Source organism: Chionomys nivalis, chromosome 22 (genome assembly GCF_950005125.1).
Source record: "Chionomys nivalis chromosome 22, mChiNiv1.1, whole genome shotgun sequence".
In the NCBI taxonomy this organism is placed as follows: domain Eukaryota; kingdom Metazoa; phylum Chordata; class Mammalia; order Rodentia; family Cricetidae; genus Chionomys; species Chionomys nivalis.
In genome coordinates this window covers 44,472,592-44,496,358 of record NC_080107.1, presented here as the reverse complement: position 1 = coordinate 44,496,358, position 23,767 = coordinate 44,472,592, and the positions used below count along the sequence as shown (strand labels likewise).

Here is a 23,767-nt window from a genome sequence, read left to right as displayed (position 1 = left end):
AACCCTGGTTACAAATGTTCAAACCTGTGCTGCTTCAGTGGGGTAGGGGAGATGAGCAGAATAGTCCATTTTTAAGGATTCCCCCTGAATTGTCAAGTCAGAGAAAGTGTCCCTAGAAACATCCCAAAAGGTAAATATGCTTGTCAGTCAAGACTGCCTGCCACTTCCCATGCAAGGAGCCAACAGGAGATGCTCACAGAGAGGACGAGACAAAACCTGAAGGACAGCGGGACATGGTAGCTCTAGCCTGTGATTTCAGCACTTAACAGGCTGAAAAAGGAGGACCCCCATGAGTTCAAGACCACCAGCCTAGACTATACTGTGAGTTCCAGGACAGCTGTAATGCAAGAAAAACCCTGTCTCAAAGACCAAAGCAAACAAAAGCCAGTGCCACCAGAGTGGAGGGCCCTATTCACAGCCACCAAGGCTATGCTTCCCATGTCCCACAAACACCAGAAGGCACCGGGGGTGCACCTCTTTCACACTACAGGGAAACAGGGGGATGGGGTGGGAGATCATCCTTGCCTAGGAAAAACTTGCTCCTGACCAGAGAAGGAGGAGGACAGGGCAGAAACTGGCTTTGGAGAACAGCTGGCCTGGTTTAAAGCTCTGAGTGTACTTCTGAGCTGGTGAACTGTGACACAGAAAGGAATCAAGGAATCGCTCTGAACCTTATTTTCTCATGTATGTAAACTGTATACTATCAAGTCACCCAGCCACCCTTGGAAAGGCAGCTCTAAAGAAGTTACAAAGTGTTGGCACACAGCAAGCCCTTAATGAAGAACAGCTACACTTGCTGGTTTCATTGTGATTATCTACAAACTACAAGCCTTGGCTGCAACTGGAAGAAATGATTTACCCTCCCAAGAGCTGGCCCTTGGAGCCCAGAGCTGCCGCTGCACTGCTAAATAGCTCACTTCCCACATATAACTAAACTAATACTTCACTTATGGCACTGTGAATATCTGAGCCACGGGAATATTTTGATTGTGGGAGGCAACATAAACCAGAAATGTAACACTGTGGACTAAAGTTCAAAACATTTTAGGGAGAGTCCTCCCCTCGGGCTCCCCTCATGACCTGCAGGATGCAGAAGAAATCTAAGTCAGGGTTGTACAGGGCACTGCTCACTGCCAGGATACTGACTGAAATGGCTCAGAAAGAAAAAGCCCTGCAGGACGTGCCAGTGTGGGTACCCCCACAGGGGCAAAGAAACAGCACGGGGCTCTTGGGTGGTGCTCAGGAGCTGACACCCAGCTTTGTGTGTGTCTGTCTGCCGGGAGGAAAGTCTGATGCTGGTCATTTCCCTCCTGGAGAAAATACAACAATACGAGGAAGCACAGAGCCTGGTGGGAATGTTCCATGGGGGAGGGGCTGGGGGAACCTGTTCTGCACATGCTCAAAAGGCTGAGCAGAGCGGAGGTCAGATGTCAAGGTCAGGCATGAGGCAGAGCTCATGGGCCAAATTTTTGGGTCATCTGCTGACATCCTGCACAGCAGGCAAAGGCCCTTGAGTGGAGTGTGTCGCAGAAGCACCAGGATCCTCTTCTGAGACTTGTGCATACTCACGGCCAGCTTCAGAATGAGGCTTAAGCATCACAAGTCATTTGATTACCATGCTGAGGGGCATGCGGGGAAGCACAGCACCTAATCCAATCAACAGGTCAGGAAAGGAAGAAGGATGAGAACTGATGGATGGACAGCAGGGTGGTCCAATGTCACTGAGAGTACACAAAGGAAGTGATGAGCACGGGACAGGTAAGGGAGGGTTCTTTCCTTAAAGTGTTATATCATATTCATGTATTTTTCTGGGAAGGGAAGTTCATGGTTTCACCTCAAAAGGCTCTAAAAAGCCGGGCGATGGTGGCGCACGCCTTTAATCCCAGCACTTGGGAGGCAGAGGCAGGCGGATCTCTGTGAGTTCGAGACCAGCCTGGTCTACAGAGCTAGTTCCAGGACAGGCTCCAAAGCCACAGAGAAACCCTGTCTCGAAAAAACCAAAAAACCAAAAAAAAAAAAAAAAAAAAGGCTCTAAAAAGTCAAGAATCACCAAGTTTGTCTAAATCATTTCAATGAAATGGGGAAACTGAGTGTCTTAGTTATGATTCTATTGCTGTGATAAAACACCACGACCAAGGTGACTTAGAAAGCTTGGAGGCTCAGAGTTCCAGAAAATTAAGAGCCCATGGTCATCATGTCAGGCAGCAGGCAGCAAGCAGGCTGGCATGACCCTGGAGCAGTGAGTGGTCAAAAGCTGATATCCTGACCCACAGAGGCAGCAGGGAGAGGGCTGCTAACTAGAAATGGTCTACCCCTTCCCCTCATGACACATGTCCTCCAAAAGCCACATCTCCTAATCCTCAAATGACTCCCAGGATGGCAGACAACCCGTGGATGAGTCTCAGGGAATGAGGCTCCATAGCTGGTCCAGGCTTTGTTTCTGAAGAGCACGTGTCCGCCACTGAGCTCAATCCTGAGAGCTGGGGGTACCCCCAATGAGTCAACTGTGCTGCTCGCTGGTAGACCCAGAAGGGAGCTACACACTGGCATGACCTGTGAGTAGCTCACCTGTTGCACAGACCTCAAATCGGCCCCTCACCTCCCAGACCCCTTGAGATGGCTGGTCTTCAGGGATCTCTTGGCAAATGGAGATTAGAAATGGGGACCATGCAGAAACTACTGTGGCTGCAACAGACATCTCGTCTCCCCGAGGCTGCTATTCTGCGAGGACTACTGTCTAGTTCTGAGGCCAGGAAGGAGAACAAAGCCCACCTGGAATCCTCAGCTCTGCCTAGAATTGGAAGGAAGGCTGTTTGTTGGGTTTTGTTTGCTTGTAAACGGATCTCGTGTAGCCCAGGCTGGCCTTGAACTCCTGCCTCTTACATCCCAAATTCCAGGATTACAGATATGCTCCAATACAACTGGTTTTAGAAGGAAGTTTTAAAAATTAAGCAGAAATAATTGGCCACATTTTGATGGCATTGAATTACTGGGGGGGGGGCACTAAGCACACACAGAATCCTCGCACCCTCATGGCTTCCTGGAATAGCTGGAGTAAGTCTGGAATGTTGATATTCAGAGGCCTTTGAAGCTTGGCCCCCACACCAGCTACCTCCCTTTGTCACTCTCCCCTCATACCAAATGTACCCTAACGTATGTCCTGGTGAAGCACTCTTCTCACCTCTGCAGCTGACTCTCAACGGAGTCCCATAATCTGTCCCACTGAGGGGCGATGGTGCTCTAAGAGAGGCTAGACACCTCTTCTACCACCTCGGAAGTTTAGCCTCTGGCTCCTGCCCTGAACCTCTTCTGAACTTTGAGTCAGGAGAGCAGCATTGGCAAAGGCTGAATGGCAGGAGAAGGTAAGGGATGAGGCTGGCATAAGCTAAGGACGAAAAACAGGGTCAGGTGGCTACAGACACACAAGGTGGTCCAATCTACTCTCTAGTAGTTAAATGATAAACAGTCATTTCTGAGGCAAGAATGGAAACCAAGTGACCAGCTACAAGGGAACTACAGAGACCAGTAGCCTCATAAATTATCCAGGACAGTCAGATAACAAGGATGATTCAGACTTCTAGGCCAGGAGGGTCCAAGATGCAATGGGCAGGCCCAGGACTGGCAGGACTGTGAAGCAGGAGAATCCCGCATTTAGGAGCAGCCTCAACTAGATGGGAAGCTGGGAAGGCGGCACACACGTCTGGATACATGTGCTATGCTCTTAAGGATGTATGGTGTGCCCCTCAAATTCACAGTCAAGTTGTAATCCCAGTAAGTGGTTCATGAGATGATTGGTTGGTGAGGACAGCGTCCACATGTGTGGGCACAGAGAAACTCCTGGTCCCTTCCATGTGAGGACACAGCAAGAAGGCACCATCTTTGGACAGAAAAAAAAGAGGGGCTAAAAATAGATATCTGTTTAGAGCAGTGGTTCTCAACCTTTTTAATAACTGCTACAACTCTTTTTTTTTTTTTTTTGGTTTTTCGAGACAGGGTTTCTCTGTGGTTTTGGAGCCTGTCCTGGAACTAGCTCTTGTAGACCAGGCTGGTCTCGAACTCACAGAGATCCGCCTGCCTCTGCCTCCCGAGTGCTGGGATTAAAGGCGTGCGCCACCACCGCCCGGCTTGCTACAACTCTTTAACGCAGTTCCTCACATGTGGTGACCCCAGCCATAACGCTTTGTTGTTGCTACCTCATAACTGTAATTTTACTGCTGTTGTGAATCGTACTGTAATTATACGTGGAGATAGAGGTTTGCCAAAGGGGTCACAACCCTTAGGTTGAGAACCATTGCTTTAGAGGGCCTGGATCATCCGGAGAGGGATCAGAGGTCTCATCCCAGGACATTCCAAACTGAAGAGTTCAAGAGAGTGAAGACCCAGGCTGGGAGGAAGCCGCCTGCCCTTCTGGGGAGCATCTGGACCAGAAGAAGCCTGTCAGTATTTACCACCACACTAGAGGGTTGCTGTGCTATGTGGCTTCCAACAGATTTAAACTTTGCGTTCAAACTAGATGTCTAGTTTTAAAATGTCTTGTTTATCACGACGACTCATACATCATCTTAATTAATTAGCTAATATCCCCAGGCACACCATACACTAAGTGGGAGATCCGTCAGTTTTTCACGCAGCTAAACTGCTGGCCGCCTTCTTGTCAGAGCCGATCAGACGGCTGCTGCGCTCTCCGTCTGGTCTACCGAGGAAAACAGGCCTCGCTCACGCTGCTTTCTCTCAGAGCCATCTTCAGACTGCAGTGGCTTTGGGAGAATGTTTTAAGCTACTTCTCCACATTACCAGGGTTTGTTTCAGTGCCAGGCAGGGACTTCCACTTAGCTCTCCCATGTGCCAGCAAGACCAGTTGTCTGAGCCATCAGAGCTGCTGTTTGTCACCCATTCCTAATGTGTTCCCACGTTGTGCTACTGGAGAGGGGTTCATTCTGTAGCCACTGCTCCCATGGAGAGGAATAGGAAGGGCACTAGGGATCTGATCTAAGCAGTGAGAAACTGCCCTTAGAACAGCAGAATGACAACACAGATACACACTGGTATCCTCCCAGTAATGTCGCCAGGAGCCAGAGCAGTACTGCTGATTGGGTGACAACCTAAAGCCCTGATGATTCAGCCAATCTGACTTCAATCTGCTCAAGGTAGAAGGAGAGAACTGACCCTTCACATTGTTCTCTGACCTCCACATGCACAGATGTACATACTTACACGTACACGCACACACACACACACACACATTCAATGTACTATATATATAATATTAAAAACATTACAAATAATTTTTAAAGAGATGTAATTTGACACAGATTCTATTCTTGTCTCCATCCACTCCAAGAATAGGAATTTTGCTTAACCTTAACCTGCTTAACCTTTCCCATAAGGAAGATGAGCTTTAGCTGTCTATACACTCACTGTTCTTAAACCCAGCTCTTCCAGATTTTGATGCTCACCTGGCTTGAGTAAATGGGATATGGGAAGTATCAGACGTTTCTGGGGAGAAAGGCACTAACGGGGAATGCACACCCTCATTGAGAACCCTCCCAACCAAGCCTGTACTGGAGCCAGCATATTTCTGCACTGGGTCTCTCAAAGCAACCTGGCCCCTCTGCAATACAAACTGTGTGCACACGTTTGTGACAGTATTTCCCATCTGCCCCAGGATGCTGAGAGGGGTGGGGTTCTGAGCAGTCAGCACTTCCATCTGTCAACGTCCACATGAGCAGGGAGGGACCCCTCAGTGACTTTCTTCATCGGGAACATGAAGGGCTATATATATATGTGTATATATATATGGGACATTTATAAGCAAAGATCCAGAACCAGCCCTTGAACCAATGCTGTGCCTCAGCAAGGCATGGTGGCACTTGCCTGCTGTCCCAGCATCAAGAAGTTGAAGCAGGAGGACTGTGAGTTCCAAGGCCAGCCAGGGCTCCAAAGCAAGACCCTGTTTTGAAAACAAACAAAAGGGGGGGCTGGAGAGATGGCTCAGTGGTTAAGAGCTTTGCCTGCTCTTCCAAAGGTCCTGAGTTAAATTCCCGGCAACCACATGGTGGCTCACAACCATCTGTAATGAGGTCTGGTGCCCTCTTCTGACCTGCAGTCATACACACAGCCAGAATATTGTATACATAACAAATAAATAAATATTAAAAAAAAAAAGGCTAGGGAGGGGGGAGCAGGGAGCCCAGATGGGGTAGGTGTCCAAGCTCCTCCTGTTATGTTTGCTACAGAGCAAGCACTTGAGAAGTCAGCAGGAGCCATCAGTGTGGCCCTGGATGTATACTTTCTTGAAGTATCCACTCTGTTAGTGCGTTTCCTTTATGAAACAGTCTTTCTTACATTTGCTGCTGTGTTCCTGTCCACCCAGCAGCTGGCCAGCCACGGGACGATAATGACAGCATGGGCCAGAGACTCATGGGTGACCTCAGACTGAAGCTCTGCAGAGCTGCTAGCCATCTAACAGGGCCCTCGGGGCTGGAATTTCTGAGGAAGACTTGGCTTTCCTTCTGTCTAGATTCCTCTCCCTCGGCCCCTCCCATAAGTCAGTCATATTTTCTTAGGAATGTGGCCAACAGCTTGAGATCCTGCCAGAGTTCAGTGCCTGCCACCTGCACCCTCAACTCCGAGTAACTGCCCAGTATACAGTGCTGAGAAGTCCGGGCTTCAGTAGCTGCTCCAGCACTATGGGCCAGACTACGACATCCCCAGGGTGAAGCCCAGCTGCACACTCAGACCCTCTGACGGCCTCAGAATACAGATATAATACAGGAATACAACTTGACCCAGAGCCTGGGCAGTTCCTGGAGGTGGGGACTGGGTTGGGGTCTACCAGAGCTGAAAAGCCCAGATGGTAGCAAGACCTCTACGCAGTAGTCTAGTATCTGCTCTGATCACATAGGTTCCTCAAGGGCCAGGCCCACTACAGGACCCAGAAGGTCCTTCACCCAGTGCCCCTCCCAGCCCAGATACAGCCCATCAAGCAGCAGTCACATGCCCACTAACACAGCCACTACAGGCTGCTGCTTTAACCCTGTTCTGATATAACCTACTGTAGAAGGCTAAGACTAAACAATATGCTTAGGTAACTGATGAGTTTGGGGCAGCGCTCTGTGCTAGACCACCCTGAAGACAAGTGTGGTCAAATATGTTGGCATGTTGTTCTTGTTTTCCTCCAGACACAGTTTCTCTGTGCTGCCCAGGCTGTCCTGGAACTCAAGAAGAAATCCCCCTGCCTTTGCCTTCTGAGTGCTAGGATCAAAGGAGGGCACCATTACCACCCTGTGGTAAATATGTTTAAAGTGATCACCTGAGCCATAATGCATCACTACCATCTCCACAAGATCTTCACCTTGCAAAACCAACTGTTCATTAGCCAACTCTACCATCCTTCTGCTTCAACAATGTGATTTTTACCAAGTTAAGATCCCACAAAAGTGAAGCCACATGGTACCTGCTTCTGTGTCTGGCTTACTTCACTTGGTGCCCTCAGATTTATCCACAGTACAGCACATTAGACTCCCTTCCTATTTGGAAGGCTAAATACTATTCTACCATGTGGATGACTGCTCATTTATCTATTCACCCACGAACAGATAAATAAATGACCATCTGGGTCACTGTCTACCTTTTGGCAATAATGACAAACGCTGCTGTAAAGGGTGGGAGGCTCTCCAAGACGCTGCTTTCAGCACTCTTCTGGGTATGTAGGAAGTGGACTTGCTATACTGTGTGCTAATTCTACTTCTGAGGAACTATAGTCTTCCACTTCATGTTCTGCCAACTCAAGGTTTCGCTTTTCCCCATGATGTTGTTCCCAGCATTTTTGAAAGGAACCATCCTTGTGTGAGGCTATTCTCACGGCAGTTTTGAGTTATGTTTCCCTAATGACTAATCATTCTGTGCATATTCATGAGCTCACTGCCTATTTTCATAGTTTCTTTGAGAAAATGTCTATTTGACCTTTTATCCATTTTTAAAAATTAAGTTGTTATTGTGGTCTGTGTTGTCACCAAAAGCCATGTAGAAACCCATGATCCATGTTCTGGAAGACTGTAAAGAGCAAGGAAGCTATGTTTGCAGTGGTATTAATGACTACAGATGCACAGCTGAGAAAGGACATAGAAGGCTTCCCCACCCCCCAAAAAGTAACAGTCTAGACAGGAAACTATCTAAAAGAACTCTTAAAAATGGTGATAAGGGCCGGGCGGTGGTGGCACACGCCTTTAATCCCAGCACTCGGGAGGCAGAGGCAGGCGGATCTCTGTGAGTTCGAGGCCAGCCTGGTGTACAAGAGCTAGTTCCAGCACAGGCACCAAAGCTACAGAGAAACCCTGTCTCGAAAAACCAAAAAAAAAAAAAAAAAAAAAAAAAAATGGTGATAAGGATGCTGAAGTGTGGCTCTCCACAACTGAGGGCTTCTGGAGGGGGCGCAGGTGGGGAAGGACTCAGGTATCTTTAAGGCACTGGCCACCAGGAGTGTGACCATGCACCAGTGAGTAAATGATGGTGGTCGTCGTCGTCGTCGTCGTCGTCTTCTTCTTCTTCTTCTTCTTCTTCTTCTTCTTCTTCTTCTTCTTCTTCTTCTTCTTCTTCTTCCTCTTCCTCTTCCTCTTCCTCTTCCTCCTTCCCCTCCTCCTCCTTCACGGGGGTGGGGGGGTGGGTTGTCACAAGGGTTGGGGGAGGACCTGAAAGGGCTGGGAGTGTGATGGGGTGCATGATATGAAATTCCCAAATAATAAAAATATTACATTGGAAAAAATGTCCAAATAAAACATAAAAAAAAAAAGTTGTTTTGTTGGTCATTGTTTATTACCTGTTCCTCAGAAACACCTAAGTGGCTAACCAAGGTCAAATTCTCAAACAGATAAACCAATAGAATGGAATACTGTATGGCACTAAAAAGGAACAAGCTGGAGATAAACATAAGGACCTGAAGAGTGCAGAGGAAAGAAACTAATGTCCACATTTCCACAGGGACGGATGGAAGAGAGCTCAGTGGTCACTGAGGTTGGGAGAGTTTGATCCAGAAACTTTGCAAAGAGGTTCTCCTAGGGTGGTGGCATGGCTGGACCTCCTATGTGTGGCAGGCTTAAACAGATCTGCCCATGCTGAGCGCAGAGGTTTGTGGTGTGAGTTTTAGAGCGTTCTCACTCGGAAAAGGAAGCTCTCTTTGCTTGCAAAGACCTGGCTACGAGGAAGCATCATTCCTGGGACCTAGCAACCCTCAGGGGTGCATGGGGACTGCCACTTGAACCCAGTCTGGCTGAACTGAGGGACATGAAGTTCTAAAGAGCCAAAGTGTTCACAAATGCTTCATCACGTAAGAGGAGGGATTCATGGCAGGAGAGAGAACATGTGAGTATCAAGTTTCCTCTGGAGACTGACCATGCACACATGCTCCAGCAGACCCACAGGGGACTCAGAGGATGCAGAGATGCTGCAGCACCAGGCCAATTTGTTTCCAGTCTGGTGGTGACTTCCGCAGCAGAAGGCCTTCTCTCAACCTATGAAGCTGGAGCCTGAGAACTTTGACCATTGCAGCCCAGAGTGGGAGTACAGTGCAGGTTCCTATGCTTCAAACACAAAACCAGCTCCTGCAAGCTCTTGTGTTCAGGGCGATCATGCAGAAGAGCATGTTTTTGATCTAGTCCAGGTCTTGGTCCTGTGATGAGCTCAGAGAACCAGTATGTGTTGGTGCTCTGGACAAGCCCAGGCAGAGGCACAAATGCTAATGAAGCGGATGACTGGAGTGAAGGAAAGGCTGAACAGCTTCATCTCCCCAGCCAACACAGGGCTTCCTGCCAGCAGGGGGCCTGGGGTCTACACACCCACTTGCAAATGGCGGGGAGGCCCCAGAGGTGCTGAGCAGGACACAGGATTCCTGAGTTCCTGCAGCTGTGAAAGGTGACCTTGGGAGGAGAACGCAGGGCAGGGATCACCCAGGCAGGGCACTGGAGGTCATTTGTAAATTACCTATCACAAAGACCTCAATGACAGAGAGTTTGTTAGCAATCACAGAACAAAAACAACACGCTGTGAGAGCTGAGGGTCAGCCCTTGGTGGGGAAACTGAGCCTGGCCACAGCCTTCAATTAGTTCCTTCTAGACTAGGAGGGCAGTCAGGACTATCCTCATCCACCTACAGCATGGCCAGCGCGTGCGTGCGACTTAGGTGAGACCCAGCTCCTCTTAGCATAGGTATCTTCCCAAAAGCCTAACTATCCAGGTGAGGTTCAGTGGTAGAATGCTCAACTCACACGAAGTCCACCCACCCTACCCGGAATCCGAGACGCCAAGCTCCTCAATAATCAGACCACCTTTCCTCTGAAGACTGAAGTATAAAATTTTATTTACTCAATCAATAGTTTTAAAGAAATTCTATTTTAGGGCAGGAGGGCCCTTAAGTAAGAACAAGGCTAATGCCTACTCAATACTTCTCAAGTGTTAAGACTCAGCTAGAATCCTGAGGTACCAGCCACTTCACAGACTCGCACTCTTCTCTTCGGCAGACCCACCGAAATGAGAAAGATCCCACAGCCTCCTCATACACAAGCTGGTGAAGAAACCCTGGCTCTGGGCCCCAAGGCCCATACTCAACCGTTCCTTTGTACCTGCTTGGCCTGTCATTTTACAGATGAAGACAGTTAACAGCTCACAGGGCTCTACCCCAGTGCACTGGTGTAGTCTTGGGGTCACAAGAAGAATCTTCTTGTGGCCCCTGCTCAGGATCTCCCTGCCTCTACCATAGAGGAATGTATGAAAGGCTCAGCTTCCTGCAGTCAACGCAGGCCCCGGCTGGTCAACCCCCCGAACTTCTGCAGGGCTGGCTGCTAGGCAGTCAGTGACACCCACCAGCGCTGACACCCACCTACTGCACCACACCACTCCCAAGCTGCTTTCTGGAAACCACTTCTGAATTGAGTAGCCAGAGACCGATTTGCAGGTCTGTAGGCTGATGTATAGCCAGTGTTAGTCCTGCAGAGATGTAGGAAAGCCCCAGGGAAGTCCCAAGCCACGTTGTTTCTAAGCAATGGTAATAGTGGTGCCTCTGAGACACCCCTGTGACTCAGCAGACCAGCACTGAACCCAGGGTCCAGATACAAGGAAGGGCTAAACCAGTTCCCTGCAGTGTGTACCTGCAGCTGGCCAGTCACTTCCCCTGATGCTGCCTTCCTTTCTACAGTTGTCAAATGGTCCCATCATCACCTGTCTCTTCTCCTAGTAAGAGGAGAAATCAGGCACCTATCTGAAGGTCCAGCTCCTAGCACAGGGTCTGCACATAAGAGAAAGTGACCACCAGTCACCATCTCTCTCCCCTAGAACAATGCTGTGCAGCTCCAACACCTTACATGAGAGAGCCAACAAAACCGAAAGTGACAAAAGAAGCTTGTCCCTGTGGAACACTTGGGAAGCTAGGGAGGACTGCATGCACGCGCTATGATGGGCAGTCAGAGCCAAGCACGTCCACAGTGCTGAGGAGGTGGCTCAGTGGTAGGAACATTTGCTGAGTTTGGACCTCTAGCACCCATGTCAAAGGCTAAGTCTGGCCACAGGCACAAGCCTATGACCCAGTGCTTGGGGTTGGAGGAATAGAGACAGCAGGATCCCTGGGGCTTGCTGGCTATCAGCCTTGCCGGAACACCATCAGCAAGCCCAACACATGGGAAGCGAAGGCAGAAGGACCAGGTGCGTTTGAGGTTAGTCTCAGCTGTATAATAAATTTGAGACCAGTCTGGGCTCCATGGTCCCCATCTCGACAACAGAGAGAAACTGATAGCAAGCAACTATGTCCAACCCACCACTAGCACTACTGCACAGCCAGCATGAGGAAGGGCCTCTCCACAGGGCACAGACTCTAGCACTCTGAAGCTTGAGGCAGGAGGACTGCTGTGAGTTTGAGCTCTGCCTGTGCTACAGAGGGTTCAAGGCCAGCCTAGGATATGCAGCAAACCCGTCTCAAAAACAAAAAAGGAGGGAGGAAGGGAGGACAGGGGTGAAGTGCTGGGGTTGGGTGAGGGTAGGGGTGAAGGTAATTTCTCCCTGGTTCTGGGCCCTATCTATACAGGACAGCTTCTTCTCAAGTTCCCTATCGCACTTCATCCATAACCTGATAGCAGCCACCTCTCAAGCAGAGGAGCACCTGCAAACAGGTAAGTCCGTCTTCGTCATGTCACAGAGCTAAGAGACAGGTGTCCAGAACCCAGTGAGACCCAGGTAAGTACTGCGCATGCCTGTGGGCTTTTCCTTCTGCCCCACTCCGTTGTATGAGTGTACATCTTACTCCAATAACTGATCTCCAATACAGCCCGTAGCTTGGAGTGCTCTACAGAACAGTGAGTACCTTTCCTCCACTGTGAAGATGAAGTCACATGTGTGGAATGCTTTTGGCAGAGCCTGGTGTCAGCACGTGGTAAGTGCCTAATGACTCTTAGCTGCTACTATTATTTTTACTTACTAAAAGGAGAGGCTGGGAGACACCAATTCCAAGGTCCCCACACAATCATCCATCTATCTGTTCACAACCAGCTACTTGAATGGAGGACAGGCACATGGGACTATCCATAACCAGCAAATAAATACCACCACTGTCTCCAGCCAGGAGTCTTGTTTGCTCCAGGTCAGTGCAGTGGTCTGGAGGCAGCAGTTCATGGGGCTTCAGCTGTCCCGCCTTCTCCCTCCACACCCACCTCCCAGAACATGAAACATCACCCTCCTGCTCTGCTTTACTTTAACCCGATTACATCTATTTATGTTTTAGGTGGGTATTATGGCACACACAGGATAACTTGTGGGAGCCAGGTCTCTCCTTCCATCATATGAGACCAGGGACTGAACTCATGATGTCAGACTTGAAGGCAAGTCCTTTAGCTGGTGAGCCATATTGCTGTGTGCCCAAGAGCCACACCTGCCCAGTCATACCAATGACGAAAAATTATAAAAGCTATAAAATGGAGGCTGGAGAAATGGCTCAGTGGTTAAGAGCACTTACTATAACCTAGCTTCAGTTCCCAGCACCCACATGGCGGCTCACAACCAGTTCCAGATCAGACATCCTCTTCTGTCTCCATAGGCTCATGTATGCATATGGTGCACATACATGTGTTCAGGTACACACACACACACACACTATTTTTTAATCTATAATGTAAACTACTGAAGCAGGCACTAGTTCTTGGCCAGCAGGCCTCATTTCCATACTTTCAAAGCAGGTTTGACATGAAACTTAATTTGTAGTAAAATGACTGATTCTGGTAGGCAGAGCCAATTGGTGCAATGGGCTAGCCAGCTACAGGGGCAGGAATGTATTTAGTAGGCAGCACGAAGGACTCTGAATCATGTACCAGGCAAGAAGGAAAGACGTAAAAAGAGGACTTGCCACCATAGACCCAATATCTCTAGGCCACCCAGGCCAGCCTCCCACTGCATCTCAGGTGACACAACACACCTAGGCCCCATGACAGCAGGTACCTCCAGCCACCCATGAGTAGAGCCAGGAATTGCTAAAGAATGTTCCAAGAGCCACTGAAAAGCTTAGCAAGCATCAAGTAGGACGCCTACAAGGGGCTTGCTATGGTTACTACCCTGGCAGGGTTGGCAGCCCCACTGCTGGGTACATGCCAGCACAGTGACTGCTCTATGAAGGGTGAGCACTAGTCAAGAGTTCTTTGCTCCACTGCAAAGCAAGCAGTGACTAAAATGGGGACTTGGAGTGCATGCTGGCAAGTAGCAGTCTGTAGAGCTAAGTGGGGCTCTGCCTCACCCTGGCCTAGCACTGAGAATCTGCTCTTCCTTTCACAATGTGGGACTTGAATCCAGGGTCTTATTTTTGTTTTTTAAAAGACTTCTTTATTTTTCCCTATGTATACGGGCACTTTGCATATGTTTGTATGTCTGCGCATCATGTGTATGCTGTGCCCGGGACCAGGAGGGTATCAGATACTCTGGAACTGGAGTTCCAGGTGTGAACCATCATGAGTCGGCTGCAAGAGCAACCAGAGCTCTTCACTTCTGAGTCACCTCTCCAACCCTGACTAGAGTCCTGTGATGCAAGCATATACTCCAGTGCTGAGCTACACTCAGCTCTTCTCCCTTGGCTGGTTCTCCATCAAGTCTCACTGTGCTGCCCAGACTAGTCTCCTAGGTTCAACAGACCCTCCTTCTCGGTCTCCCAACGACCAGGGATACAAACCTACCACCACATGAGACTTGGGAATTTGTGGAGTGTTTTTGTCTTTGTTTTTAAGGTTCTCTGAAGCAAGGTGTCACTCTGCAGTCCAGGCTGGCCTAGGAACTCTCTCTCCTCTTGCCTCCACCTCCCCAGCAGCTTGGAAATCTGGTTGTAGCATTAACTTTCAGAAATAAACACACTGACCGATGTACATATTAACACAGAACCCCGGGGATCCACTGGACGCCCCTCATCAGAGAAGTCCTACCAACTCACCAAGAAACAACCTGGATAGCAAGCAATCAAAAGTCAGGGGAAGTGTATCTAAAGTTAGTGAGGGCTGGGATGTAGCTCAGTGGGACAGCACTTGCCTAGCATGTGGAAGGCTCTAGTTTGATCCCCAGTGAGGATTAAAGACAAGGAAAGCCAAAGCCTAAACTCATTCTGTGATGACACTGGCAAAGTTTACACATTCTTTTTCACCTTCCGCTCTGATCTGAGCTGAGGTGAACTGATGCCTTGTGCACGCTAGGCAAGTGCTTTACCACCTAGCCACACCCAGCTGTCATTCTTTGAATAAGTATGGCTGGGTACCTACTGTGTGCTAAGCTGACCAGCAGTCACCAGTGGTGGACAGGCACCCCCTCCCAGGAGCTGGGAAACTAGTTAACAGTAAACAGATCCTCAGACAGGAAACTGGGCTCTGGATTCTGAATGAGTTCAACAGCACCACGGCTGCACTCAAGTGTTTGTGTGCTGCCTTACCCCTGAATTACTACCTGCTAGGAAAGAGAAAGCATAGGCACCCTGAGGGGGTCAGCTTGGTGGAGGAAGCTGTGAGGCCATCCAGGAAGTGGGTTTTCACACTGTTGGTGGAGGGACCTCAGAGGAGCCTCGGGCAGGAGGAGTTGAACACAAGGCAGCCTCCACACTACTTGTTAGTTAATGTTTTCTTTTGTTTTCTATTGCTGGGTTCAAACCCAAAATCTTGTGCTGGCTAGACTAGACACTGCCCTCTGCCACTGAGCCACCTCCTGTCTTAGACAGCAGTCAGGAAAACACTAATTTCAGTCCCAATCCTTCCAGCACTGATGGAGAAAGTGAGATCCCCGAGAAGGGAAAGAACCACCTGAGGACACATGATCTCAAACAAACGACCAAGCAAATGACAGGCCCAGCAGATGACAGATCTCTTCTAATTCACAGGCTGTGGGCTGTGTTTATTTACTCATAACACAGCCTTTGGGGTGTGGTGGGTGACCATCAGAGGAACACCTGTCCCAGCAGCAAGGCAGGGGGTGGAGGTCACGTGGGTGTGGCAGGTACTGTGGCCAGGCCTCTCCTTTTTCCACTGTGTCATCTTACTATGGCAACAAGCAACACACTGGCTGGACTGAGGTAAGATCCAGCCTGCACTAAGAGTAAGCTGCAATCTGGGCTAATTTGGGAAATGATTTTTCTGCAAGCTCATATGTGAGTCATCTTTCCGAGCCTATCGTCTCCTGGCTACAAGGAATCCCATTCAAACCACCCCTGCCAACAGCTGCACAGATCAGGAAACATTTCGGGTTTGCTATGGCTGGCTTAAGAACACGCTATCTCTTACCTCTCTATAGGCTGCTAATGTTATTAGCAATACAAAAATCATAAGCAGTCGTAAGGCCAAGTTGGGTCTATGTTAATTAACTTGGTAGTTTAGGGCATTTTCTCCCTGCCAAGATCAGAAGAGAAATGTAGACACATAAACTAAAATTGGGGCAGACAGACACTGCCGTGTGTCCTGTTCCTCACAACTCCGGGCGTCTGCAGTGTCTTTGTACAGACAAAAAGAGATCAGTTCCCCATTTCACTTCCCTAGACTGTGATCTTAGGCAGTAACCAAAATCCCCCAGGCCTCTGCTACCCACAGGTGCAACCTGGGGATAACTACCCTCATAATCTGATTTGCTATTACCACTGGCCTACCCCCTTAGCAAGGCCATGTTCCAGAGGGTTCCCAGACTTTGTCCCACATCACAGGTGGCTGCCAATGAGGCACACAAAGTGTTGAACTGGCAGGTCAACAAAGGAACACGGAGCTTCAACATTTGTGTCATTGAAAGCACTGTGACCACAAAGATTCCAACTTGGGGGAAAGGGAAGTGCACGCTGAGTGGTTAGAAGGCCCGGCATCCAGTGACTGCCCACCTAAAGGCCTCAGGCCACAGAAAGTGTACAGACCTGACCCTCAGTATCTCTTCTGAGAAGATACATAGTAAGTTCCACTGTAAATCTCCTTCCACTTGTGACAAAACTACCCGCAAACATTTGAAAAGCACAGTACATGGACTTTGAGACCCATGTTTATTCTGTCAATGCACCAGTGTGTTGGGGGAGCTGTGGCAGTTCCATCATCCCAATAAACTTTACCGCAGGTGGCAGCACTGGCCAGATAATTTAATAAATGAAGTTCGTCGGCAGACTATGGTTAGCAGGTCAAAGAGGGGCAAGGGTCCGTTTCTATTCCAAGGACCCAGGGCCCAGGTACTAGGTGGTCATCAACTCTGAAGGAATGGGCCAGGGCAGAATGGGACAGGCAGGAGTAGGGCTGCCTGAAAGCCTACTTACTCCTCTAGCACAGAGACCTGGCAGGCCATTTCCCGCCACTCAGCTTCACCTAGTTGAAATTGTCAAGGTCCTTGAAATCTCCATTGTTATAGCAAGAGTTTACAGTCACCACTATCACCAGTCCAATTTTGTAGACTCCCAGGCTAACACACTGGACACAGACTAATGGTGTCCTCATGGTGGGTACCAGTCCTCAGAGCTACATACAGCACCCAATAGAGCAGGTGCTCATCAGTGCTGGATGAAGGAATGGAGGAGCCAATCAATGAAGGAATGGGGCAAGAGTCAAAGTCCAGAACATAAGCAAACAGACATGAATCATCTCTGCGAGTCAGAAACAAAAATGTCAACAGTCCAAGTGGGCAAGGGGGCTCAGTGACATGGCATGGGAAGGGGCAGGGACACCAGGGAGACACCTACCACCTATTTCTGGTACCACATATGGGTACCAGAGATTTCTGAGTGATTTCCTGGCTTTTTGCATTGACCAACAGCTCTTTTCCTTCCTTGGGCATACACATGGACCAGTGGGCTAAAGCAGCTGACTACTGCCAGTCTGGCATTAAGTTCCAGACATCTGAGGGCATGAACTCACTCGTGTCTTTGTAGGAGGGGACTTGGGCAAGAAGAATCACCACACTTGCTTGTCCAACTAGAACCACATTAACATTTGCCCTAAAGTGTCTCTGCCCAACCCCAAATCTCACCTTGCAAACTCAAAGCAGCAATACCCATTTCCCAGTAGCCTCCTAGAGAAGAACTGCCCAGCACCTGATCACAGTATACCCAGGAGGGGCACGCCTTACCCAGCCTTCCTCTTGTTTCTCCTAACTGACAGCCCAGCAAGATCCCATCAACTCAGACTGTCCTGGTCCGACTTGGGCACTTGGAGAAGAAAATTAAGGCTGCCTTCTTATGCCCCCATAAAGTGGTGTGACCACTAATGATCAGCACAGGCAGGGGCTACAAACAGGGAGGGCAAACTGACCAGAAAAATCAGGATAGGGGTGTAAGATTTCTGCTCACTCAAAAACCCCTAAACTCCACCCCACCCCCCTACACAAACCCTGAGAAGCAAAAACAGCAGTACTGTTTTCAGAAATGAGACCACAAACATATTTCAAAAACACTTCTCTTGCTCTTGCTTTGAAGCACAGACAACAGCAACAAATGTTTACTCAGTGTGGGTTTCATAATTCCCAGAGAGCAGACCTGGCTGAAAAAAGACCTCCTTCCAGTCGCACCATCCCTCATGTTTGTTAACAGCAGGCCCACCCAGCAAAGCCTACCAGAAACCAAACAGGAAATCTGGAAGAATGCACACCGAGTTCACCTAGGATGGCCCACAGAAGCTCCAAGAGGGTGAACCCTCATTCTGGTATACCCCAATCTTTCTGGACCACAGCAAAAGAGCTTTGCAAGAACATTCACCTCTGTCATCTCATCTAAGGTCCTCAGCATCCAGATGAGCGCCAGTGTTGGCCAACCACAGCACTCTCTCAGCCCTAGCTGCTTCTCCACAAATACATCTTCCTCTCATCCTTCCTGCAGCCCTCTTCCTGTCACCTCTCCCTCCATTAAAAGCGCATAAACCAAGCGGTGGTGGTGCATGCTTCTAATCCCAGCATTAGGGAGGAAGGCAGGTGGGTCTCTGTGAATTCAAGGCCAGTCTGGTCTACAGAGCAAGTCCAGAATGGTCAGGGCTACACAGAGAAACCCTGTCTGGAAAAACGAAAGAGAGAGAGAGAGAGAGAGAGAGAGAGAGAGAGAGAGAGAGAGAGAGAGAGAGAAACACCTAGTTAACAGTGCCATCCAGGACCTCCCACAACCAGGTTGTGTTCAGAACATTCATGAGTCTTGGCAGCCTAGGTACTAGTACTACCAGCTCCCAGATAAGCTCCTTAGAAGTGGGCACTGCCACAGCCCCTAGCAGAAAGCAGTGCCCAGAGAAAGCCCCAGCATGATCTCTGTGGAAAGGGACTGGGGTGGAGAATCGGGAGAAGGCCATGTTAGTCTCAACTGTGAAAGGAGCCTTTGAGTTGACAGCTCATTTCATCGTGTTTACGCGTCCAGATTTTCCATAATGAACATACACTATTTTAATAAAGAAAACTCAGCTAATGCTATTTATAATATATTTTAGATGTATTTTATATACATAAACGTTTGCCTGTGCACTGCACATGCGCCTGGTGCCCACGGAGGTTAGGAGGGAGAGCACCAGGCCCCATGAAAGCTGCCACGTGGGTGCAGGAAACTGAACCTGGGTGCTCGAGAGCAACAAGTGCTCTTAACTGCTGAGCCATCTCCCCAGCCCGTTAATGCTACTTTTAAATAAATTATCCAAGTTTCCCAACAGTGCCATTCAGATGAGACACTAGAAGGACAGATGGACCAGAGATATTTTTTTGTTGTTGTTTTTTTGTTGTTGTTTGTTTGGATGGTTTTTTTTCGAGACAGGGTTTCTCTGTGGTTTTGGAGCCTGTCCTGGAACTAGCTCTTGTAGACCAGGCTGGTCTCGAACTCAGAGAGATCCGCCTGCCTCTGCCTCCCAGGTGCTGGGATTAAAGGTGTGTGCCACCACCGCCCGGCTTTGGACCAGAGAGAGATATTTCCAGAGCAGCACGTATGCAGGAAAGCGACTCATAGTCACTAGACAAGGCCCAAGGGTTAGAGGACAAGGAGAAAAACACCCCCCGAGACAGCACCTGAAAACAAAGTCCAGCCATGAGAATGGTACCCTGTTTCTAGTCAGGGGGCAGGTGGCAACACCCTTGCTGGGTGGGCTACAAAACTTCGCTGAGCCCTCCCTGTAAGTCCTCAAAATAGACACCGCGTTCTCGCGGGCACTCTTCAAGTATTTTTAATAAACAACAAGAGCAAGAGAACATACACAGAGCGAAGACACACAGCAGACGTTCAATAAAGACGTTTCTTCCTATGCGTAAACCCAGGGCTGCAAAAAGTTACATTCCCTGCTGGCTGGACCACTGCTAATATGCATCCCAGCCAAACATCTCCAAGTCCACCTGTGAAACGGCAACTTCCAAAAGCCAGTGCTGCCGAACACCTTCTCAGCTTCTTACACGTCCCCCTTCTTGAAGGAGTTTCCAGGCTAACTGGGTATTCCCACTGTGACAACCCCCAGCACGGGGCCTGGACCACTGCCCACTTCACCTACCAGCCAAGAATCTGCCCTCCCCTATAAGGAGTCCCTGCTTGACGGCTAATTAAGCTCTGGGCCCCATATGCACAACAGTAATTGACTCACGGGAGTGTCTAACTCCCTACAGAATATGCAAGCCGGGGAAACTAGGAGGCGACTCCCCAAGATTTCCAGAAACACACAAAGAGATGAGCTTTGCATCAAGATCGCATCTACCCTCTCCCCCCAACCCCAGTAGCTCCCCACTTGCTCTGCTTGCTGAGCAAGGCAGGATATCGGAGGACAATTTGGCTGCGCCCTGAATCATCGCTCCAACACACCCCAGCTTGCTTTCCTTTGAAGCCACCGTAGTGGACACTTGTGGTTATTAAACTCGAGGTTCATTAGGAGTGACACATTTTATAACTGGGATGCGGATCACCTCTGGAGCGCCCTGCCCTTCTGCATGTGGTCTGGCCCTGCCTCCTCCGGGTCCCGGGCTCCAGCCATTGTGGGAGGTTCCAGGGAACAGGACTACGGGGCCCTTCAGTCGCCCCCCTAGGATCCCGCTAGCACCGCGGGCCCCCAGCGCCGGACAGGCCCGGTTCAAAGATGGCCCTCGCGGCGTCACTGCCAGGCTGGGGCCCGGGCCGGGGGATCCAGCGCACGAGGCCAGGAGGCGCGCCGCCCGCCCGCCCGTCCGCCTCACCTGCTTTCTCGATCTTGCCGGACATTTCCGGGCTGCGCCGGAGGCCGAGGCCGCTGCTCATCAGGCCCCGGCCGGGCCGCAGCGGGGCAAAAGGCCGGCGCGTCCGCCGCTCTCCTGGGCTGCTGCTCGCCGCGCCTCACACTCGCGCTGGCATGGCAGGCTCCGCGCGGCCGCGGCCCGTGCGCTCGCCGACCGCGCTCCAGCCCGCACAGAGCCAGCCGCTCCGCCACTCCACCTCCCGCACAGCCGCCGCTCCGGGGCAGCGAGCCGCCGGCCGCAGCGCCGCGCCGCCGCCCGCCCGCCGGCCTGGGCCCCGCGGCCACGGCGCCACCTGCCGGAAGCCCGCCGCGCCGCGCCTCCCGCGCCACAGCGCCCCCTGCTGGCCCGGAGCCGAGATAAGCCTGGCGAGAGACGCAGCACCCCCTGCCGGCCTGGAGTCGTCCCCACCACAGACCAACATGGACCCCACCTTCTCACAGGGAGAGATCAAGCCCCCAAACCCAGGACTTTCACATCTTCCCTCATGGGAGATGCAGAACTTTCTGCTATCCCAGACTTTTCCATCTCAAGTTGTGGACTGACTCCCCATGTCTATCACCCAAGTGCAGCCTCCTCTGCTGACCCAAGGGTCCACACTGGAATTGACCTTAGCTGAGGCTCAAAAGCTTCTTCACTGAAGACACAAGAGGCCTGCACACAAAGGTCTGGGAGTGAGCCTGAAGCCCCTCCCACCTGCCAGACTCCTCCAGGCAATGACACCCCCCTCTGCCACCCCTTCCCTCTTCAACCCATATGCTAGATCCGAGGCCTCCATTCACCCACAGTCCAGGCCAATGCATGGGACACCCCCCGACACTCAGATTGAGACTCAGAGGCCACTGAAAGGCAGACCCTTTTGGCCAGGTGTGGGCCCTGATCCTCTAAGCCAAGGCAAGGCCCAAACCTGGAGGCACACAGTAAACCTGATTTGCTTGGCTCAAGCAACACTCCGTGGGAACATAAAACTTAGGAAACAGTCTTTTCTAGTATGCTAATGAGTTCATTTACAGTTCTTCTTTGAGGATTCAAAGAGCCTTCTAGAGTTACACACTATGTCATACCTTCCCAAGACAAACACAATGGACTCTTCCCCCTCCAAAGGAGCCTACAGCTGAGTGGAACAGTCCAACCATATCATTAAGTACTAGTGCCCAATGCATTTTAGCAACTCGAGAGCATGTTTGGATACAGGGAAATTTGCTCTGTTTTTAGCTAAGATGGGATTCCTATTAGCATCTCATACACACACACACACACACACAGAGAGAGAGAGAGAGAGAGAGAGAGAGAGAGAGAGAGAGAGAGAGAGAGAGCGCTAAGCTAGGGACCATCTGAGATAGCTCAGCAAGTAAAGGCACCTGGCTGCCAAGCCTGGCCACCTGAGTCCAGTCAGACCCACATGGCAGGAGAACCAATTTCTACAAATTGTCCTCTGACTTACAACCACACGTATACACATTATGTAATTTAAAAACATTAAAAAGCAACTAGACCATCTTGCCCTCTAGATATGCCAGCTAGTGGTAGTGACAATTTTGAGGGATGTGCAGGGAGAAGGAGAAAGAGGCAGACACCACCAAAGAGCTCTGTTTCCATCTCCCCACCCCCTGATGGGTCTCTGACTCTGTGACTGGGAGTTGTTCACTGTTGGCATCCAAGTTTTCAGAGCATCAGTCCAAGCTCTCTAGGGGTCAAAGACAAAGCCAAAGATTGACAAATTCATTTCTCTTTTCAAGTTGACAAATGACTGCCCAGGGCCCGAATGGCTCTGCTCAGCTCCACTGGAAGCTGCTTCAGCAGCCGCAATTGGTACATAGCTCAGGGCCCGCCTTCCCAGCCCTCCCAAAGTGCTTAGTCTTCTAGGCTTCTGAGCTCAGAAAGTCATTATTTCAAGGCCAACCCAAATTCTGAAGCAAACTAGAAAATCAAACTGAGTGAATAAAGACACAGTCAAGTTTAAGCTCCCTGAGAACGAAATCAAATCTGCATGAAAAATTACTACGGATCAGATGAGGAATTGGGGAAGAGTAAAGTATTGACGCCAGTCAGACTCATAGACCTGGCTTCCTAAGGGTCTGAGGTGTTCATAGTCATGGTAGAGCATACAGAGGGTTAAGACATAGCTAATCGATGGCTGAAGCCTCACTCTTCTTTGCTTTAGCTTGCTCTCATGTATTACTTGTACTGCCTAGAATCTTCTTGCCTGTAGTTTTTGCGGACTTGTTGCTGCTGCCTATTGTGCAGACCCCATTTCCAGGGGGGCAGGGGGTGAGAAGACACGGAGGCAACAGCCTAGACTCTGGGAGATTCCAACACAGAAGTTCTTTATTGTAAACAGGTTGGGGGGGTTTTATGGTGTTAGGGAAATTAAGCTGCTACAGGAATGCTTCTGGTTGGTCCTTTTGAAACTGGCAGTCACTGCTGGCATGTTGTGATTGGCTAGAAGCGTGCTTCATTAGTTACCATGCTTTGGATCCTTGATAGGTTGTCTTGGCCAAGTTTGCCTACTCATTGTGAGTTTGCATGTGCTTGTTTGTGTTTGCTCTATTGTCCCGCTTCATTTCATCCTTTTTTTTAAAAAAAAAAAAATTGGGTGACCTAGTGGGAGTTAGCTATTTTCATAACACCCCCCCCCCAGCATTTTGGACTATGACTGTCTTAGGTTAGCCTGCTAGACAGGCTCATACCTGTCTTTGATTCTCAGTCCTCGAAGGGTTGGGTCCCTGGGAGGTCCCAAGAAGTCAGAAGCAAGGGGAGACTATGAGAACTAGGGCTTTAAATGGTCTCCTGTGTTTGTGTTAGCTGAGCATGGACCTCCTCCCTTGGAGGTTTTGGTCCAGCATACTCCATAGCCATTAACACCTGGAATGTTGCCTTCTTTACCTGCTGTTATCAGAATCTTAGTTGTAGGAGACACTTAAGCAGAAATATTAGAGCCACTACCACCCCTCCCTGAGACACCATGCAATAAATTTAGAGGGGGTCTAGCAGGGATTTTATGTGATCCCATACTTGGTCAGGGAATGTAGTATACAGGTCCAATGGATGAACCCGTGTTGAGTTAAGTTGTATGGGATTAACAAACTTATGATTCC

General features: G+C 49.8%; 1 protein-coding gene across 5 annotated transcripts in view; it reads right to left on the bottom strand.

The window, feature by feature from the left end:
- The window catches only part of Rapgef1 (Rap guanine nucleotide exchange factor 1), a 118,660-nt gene extending 97,718 nt beyond the window's left edge, over window positions 1–20,942 (bottom strand). For all 5 annotated transcript variants that reach the window (XM_057754865.1, XM_057754867.1, XM_057754875.1 and 2 more), the window contains exon 1: window positions 20,634–20,942. In XM_057754865.1, coding sequence (XP_057610848.1) covers window positions 20,634–20,694 — 61 coding nt within the window. In that variant the 5' untranslated portion in view covers window positions 20,695–20,942. The remainder of the gene's footprint in view (window positions 1–20,633) is intronic.
- Between the last annotated feature and the right edge of the window lie 2,825 nt (window positions 20,943–23,767).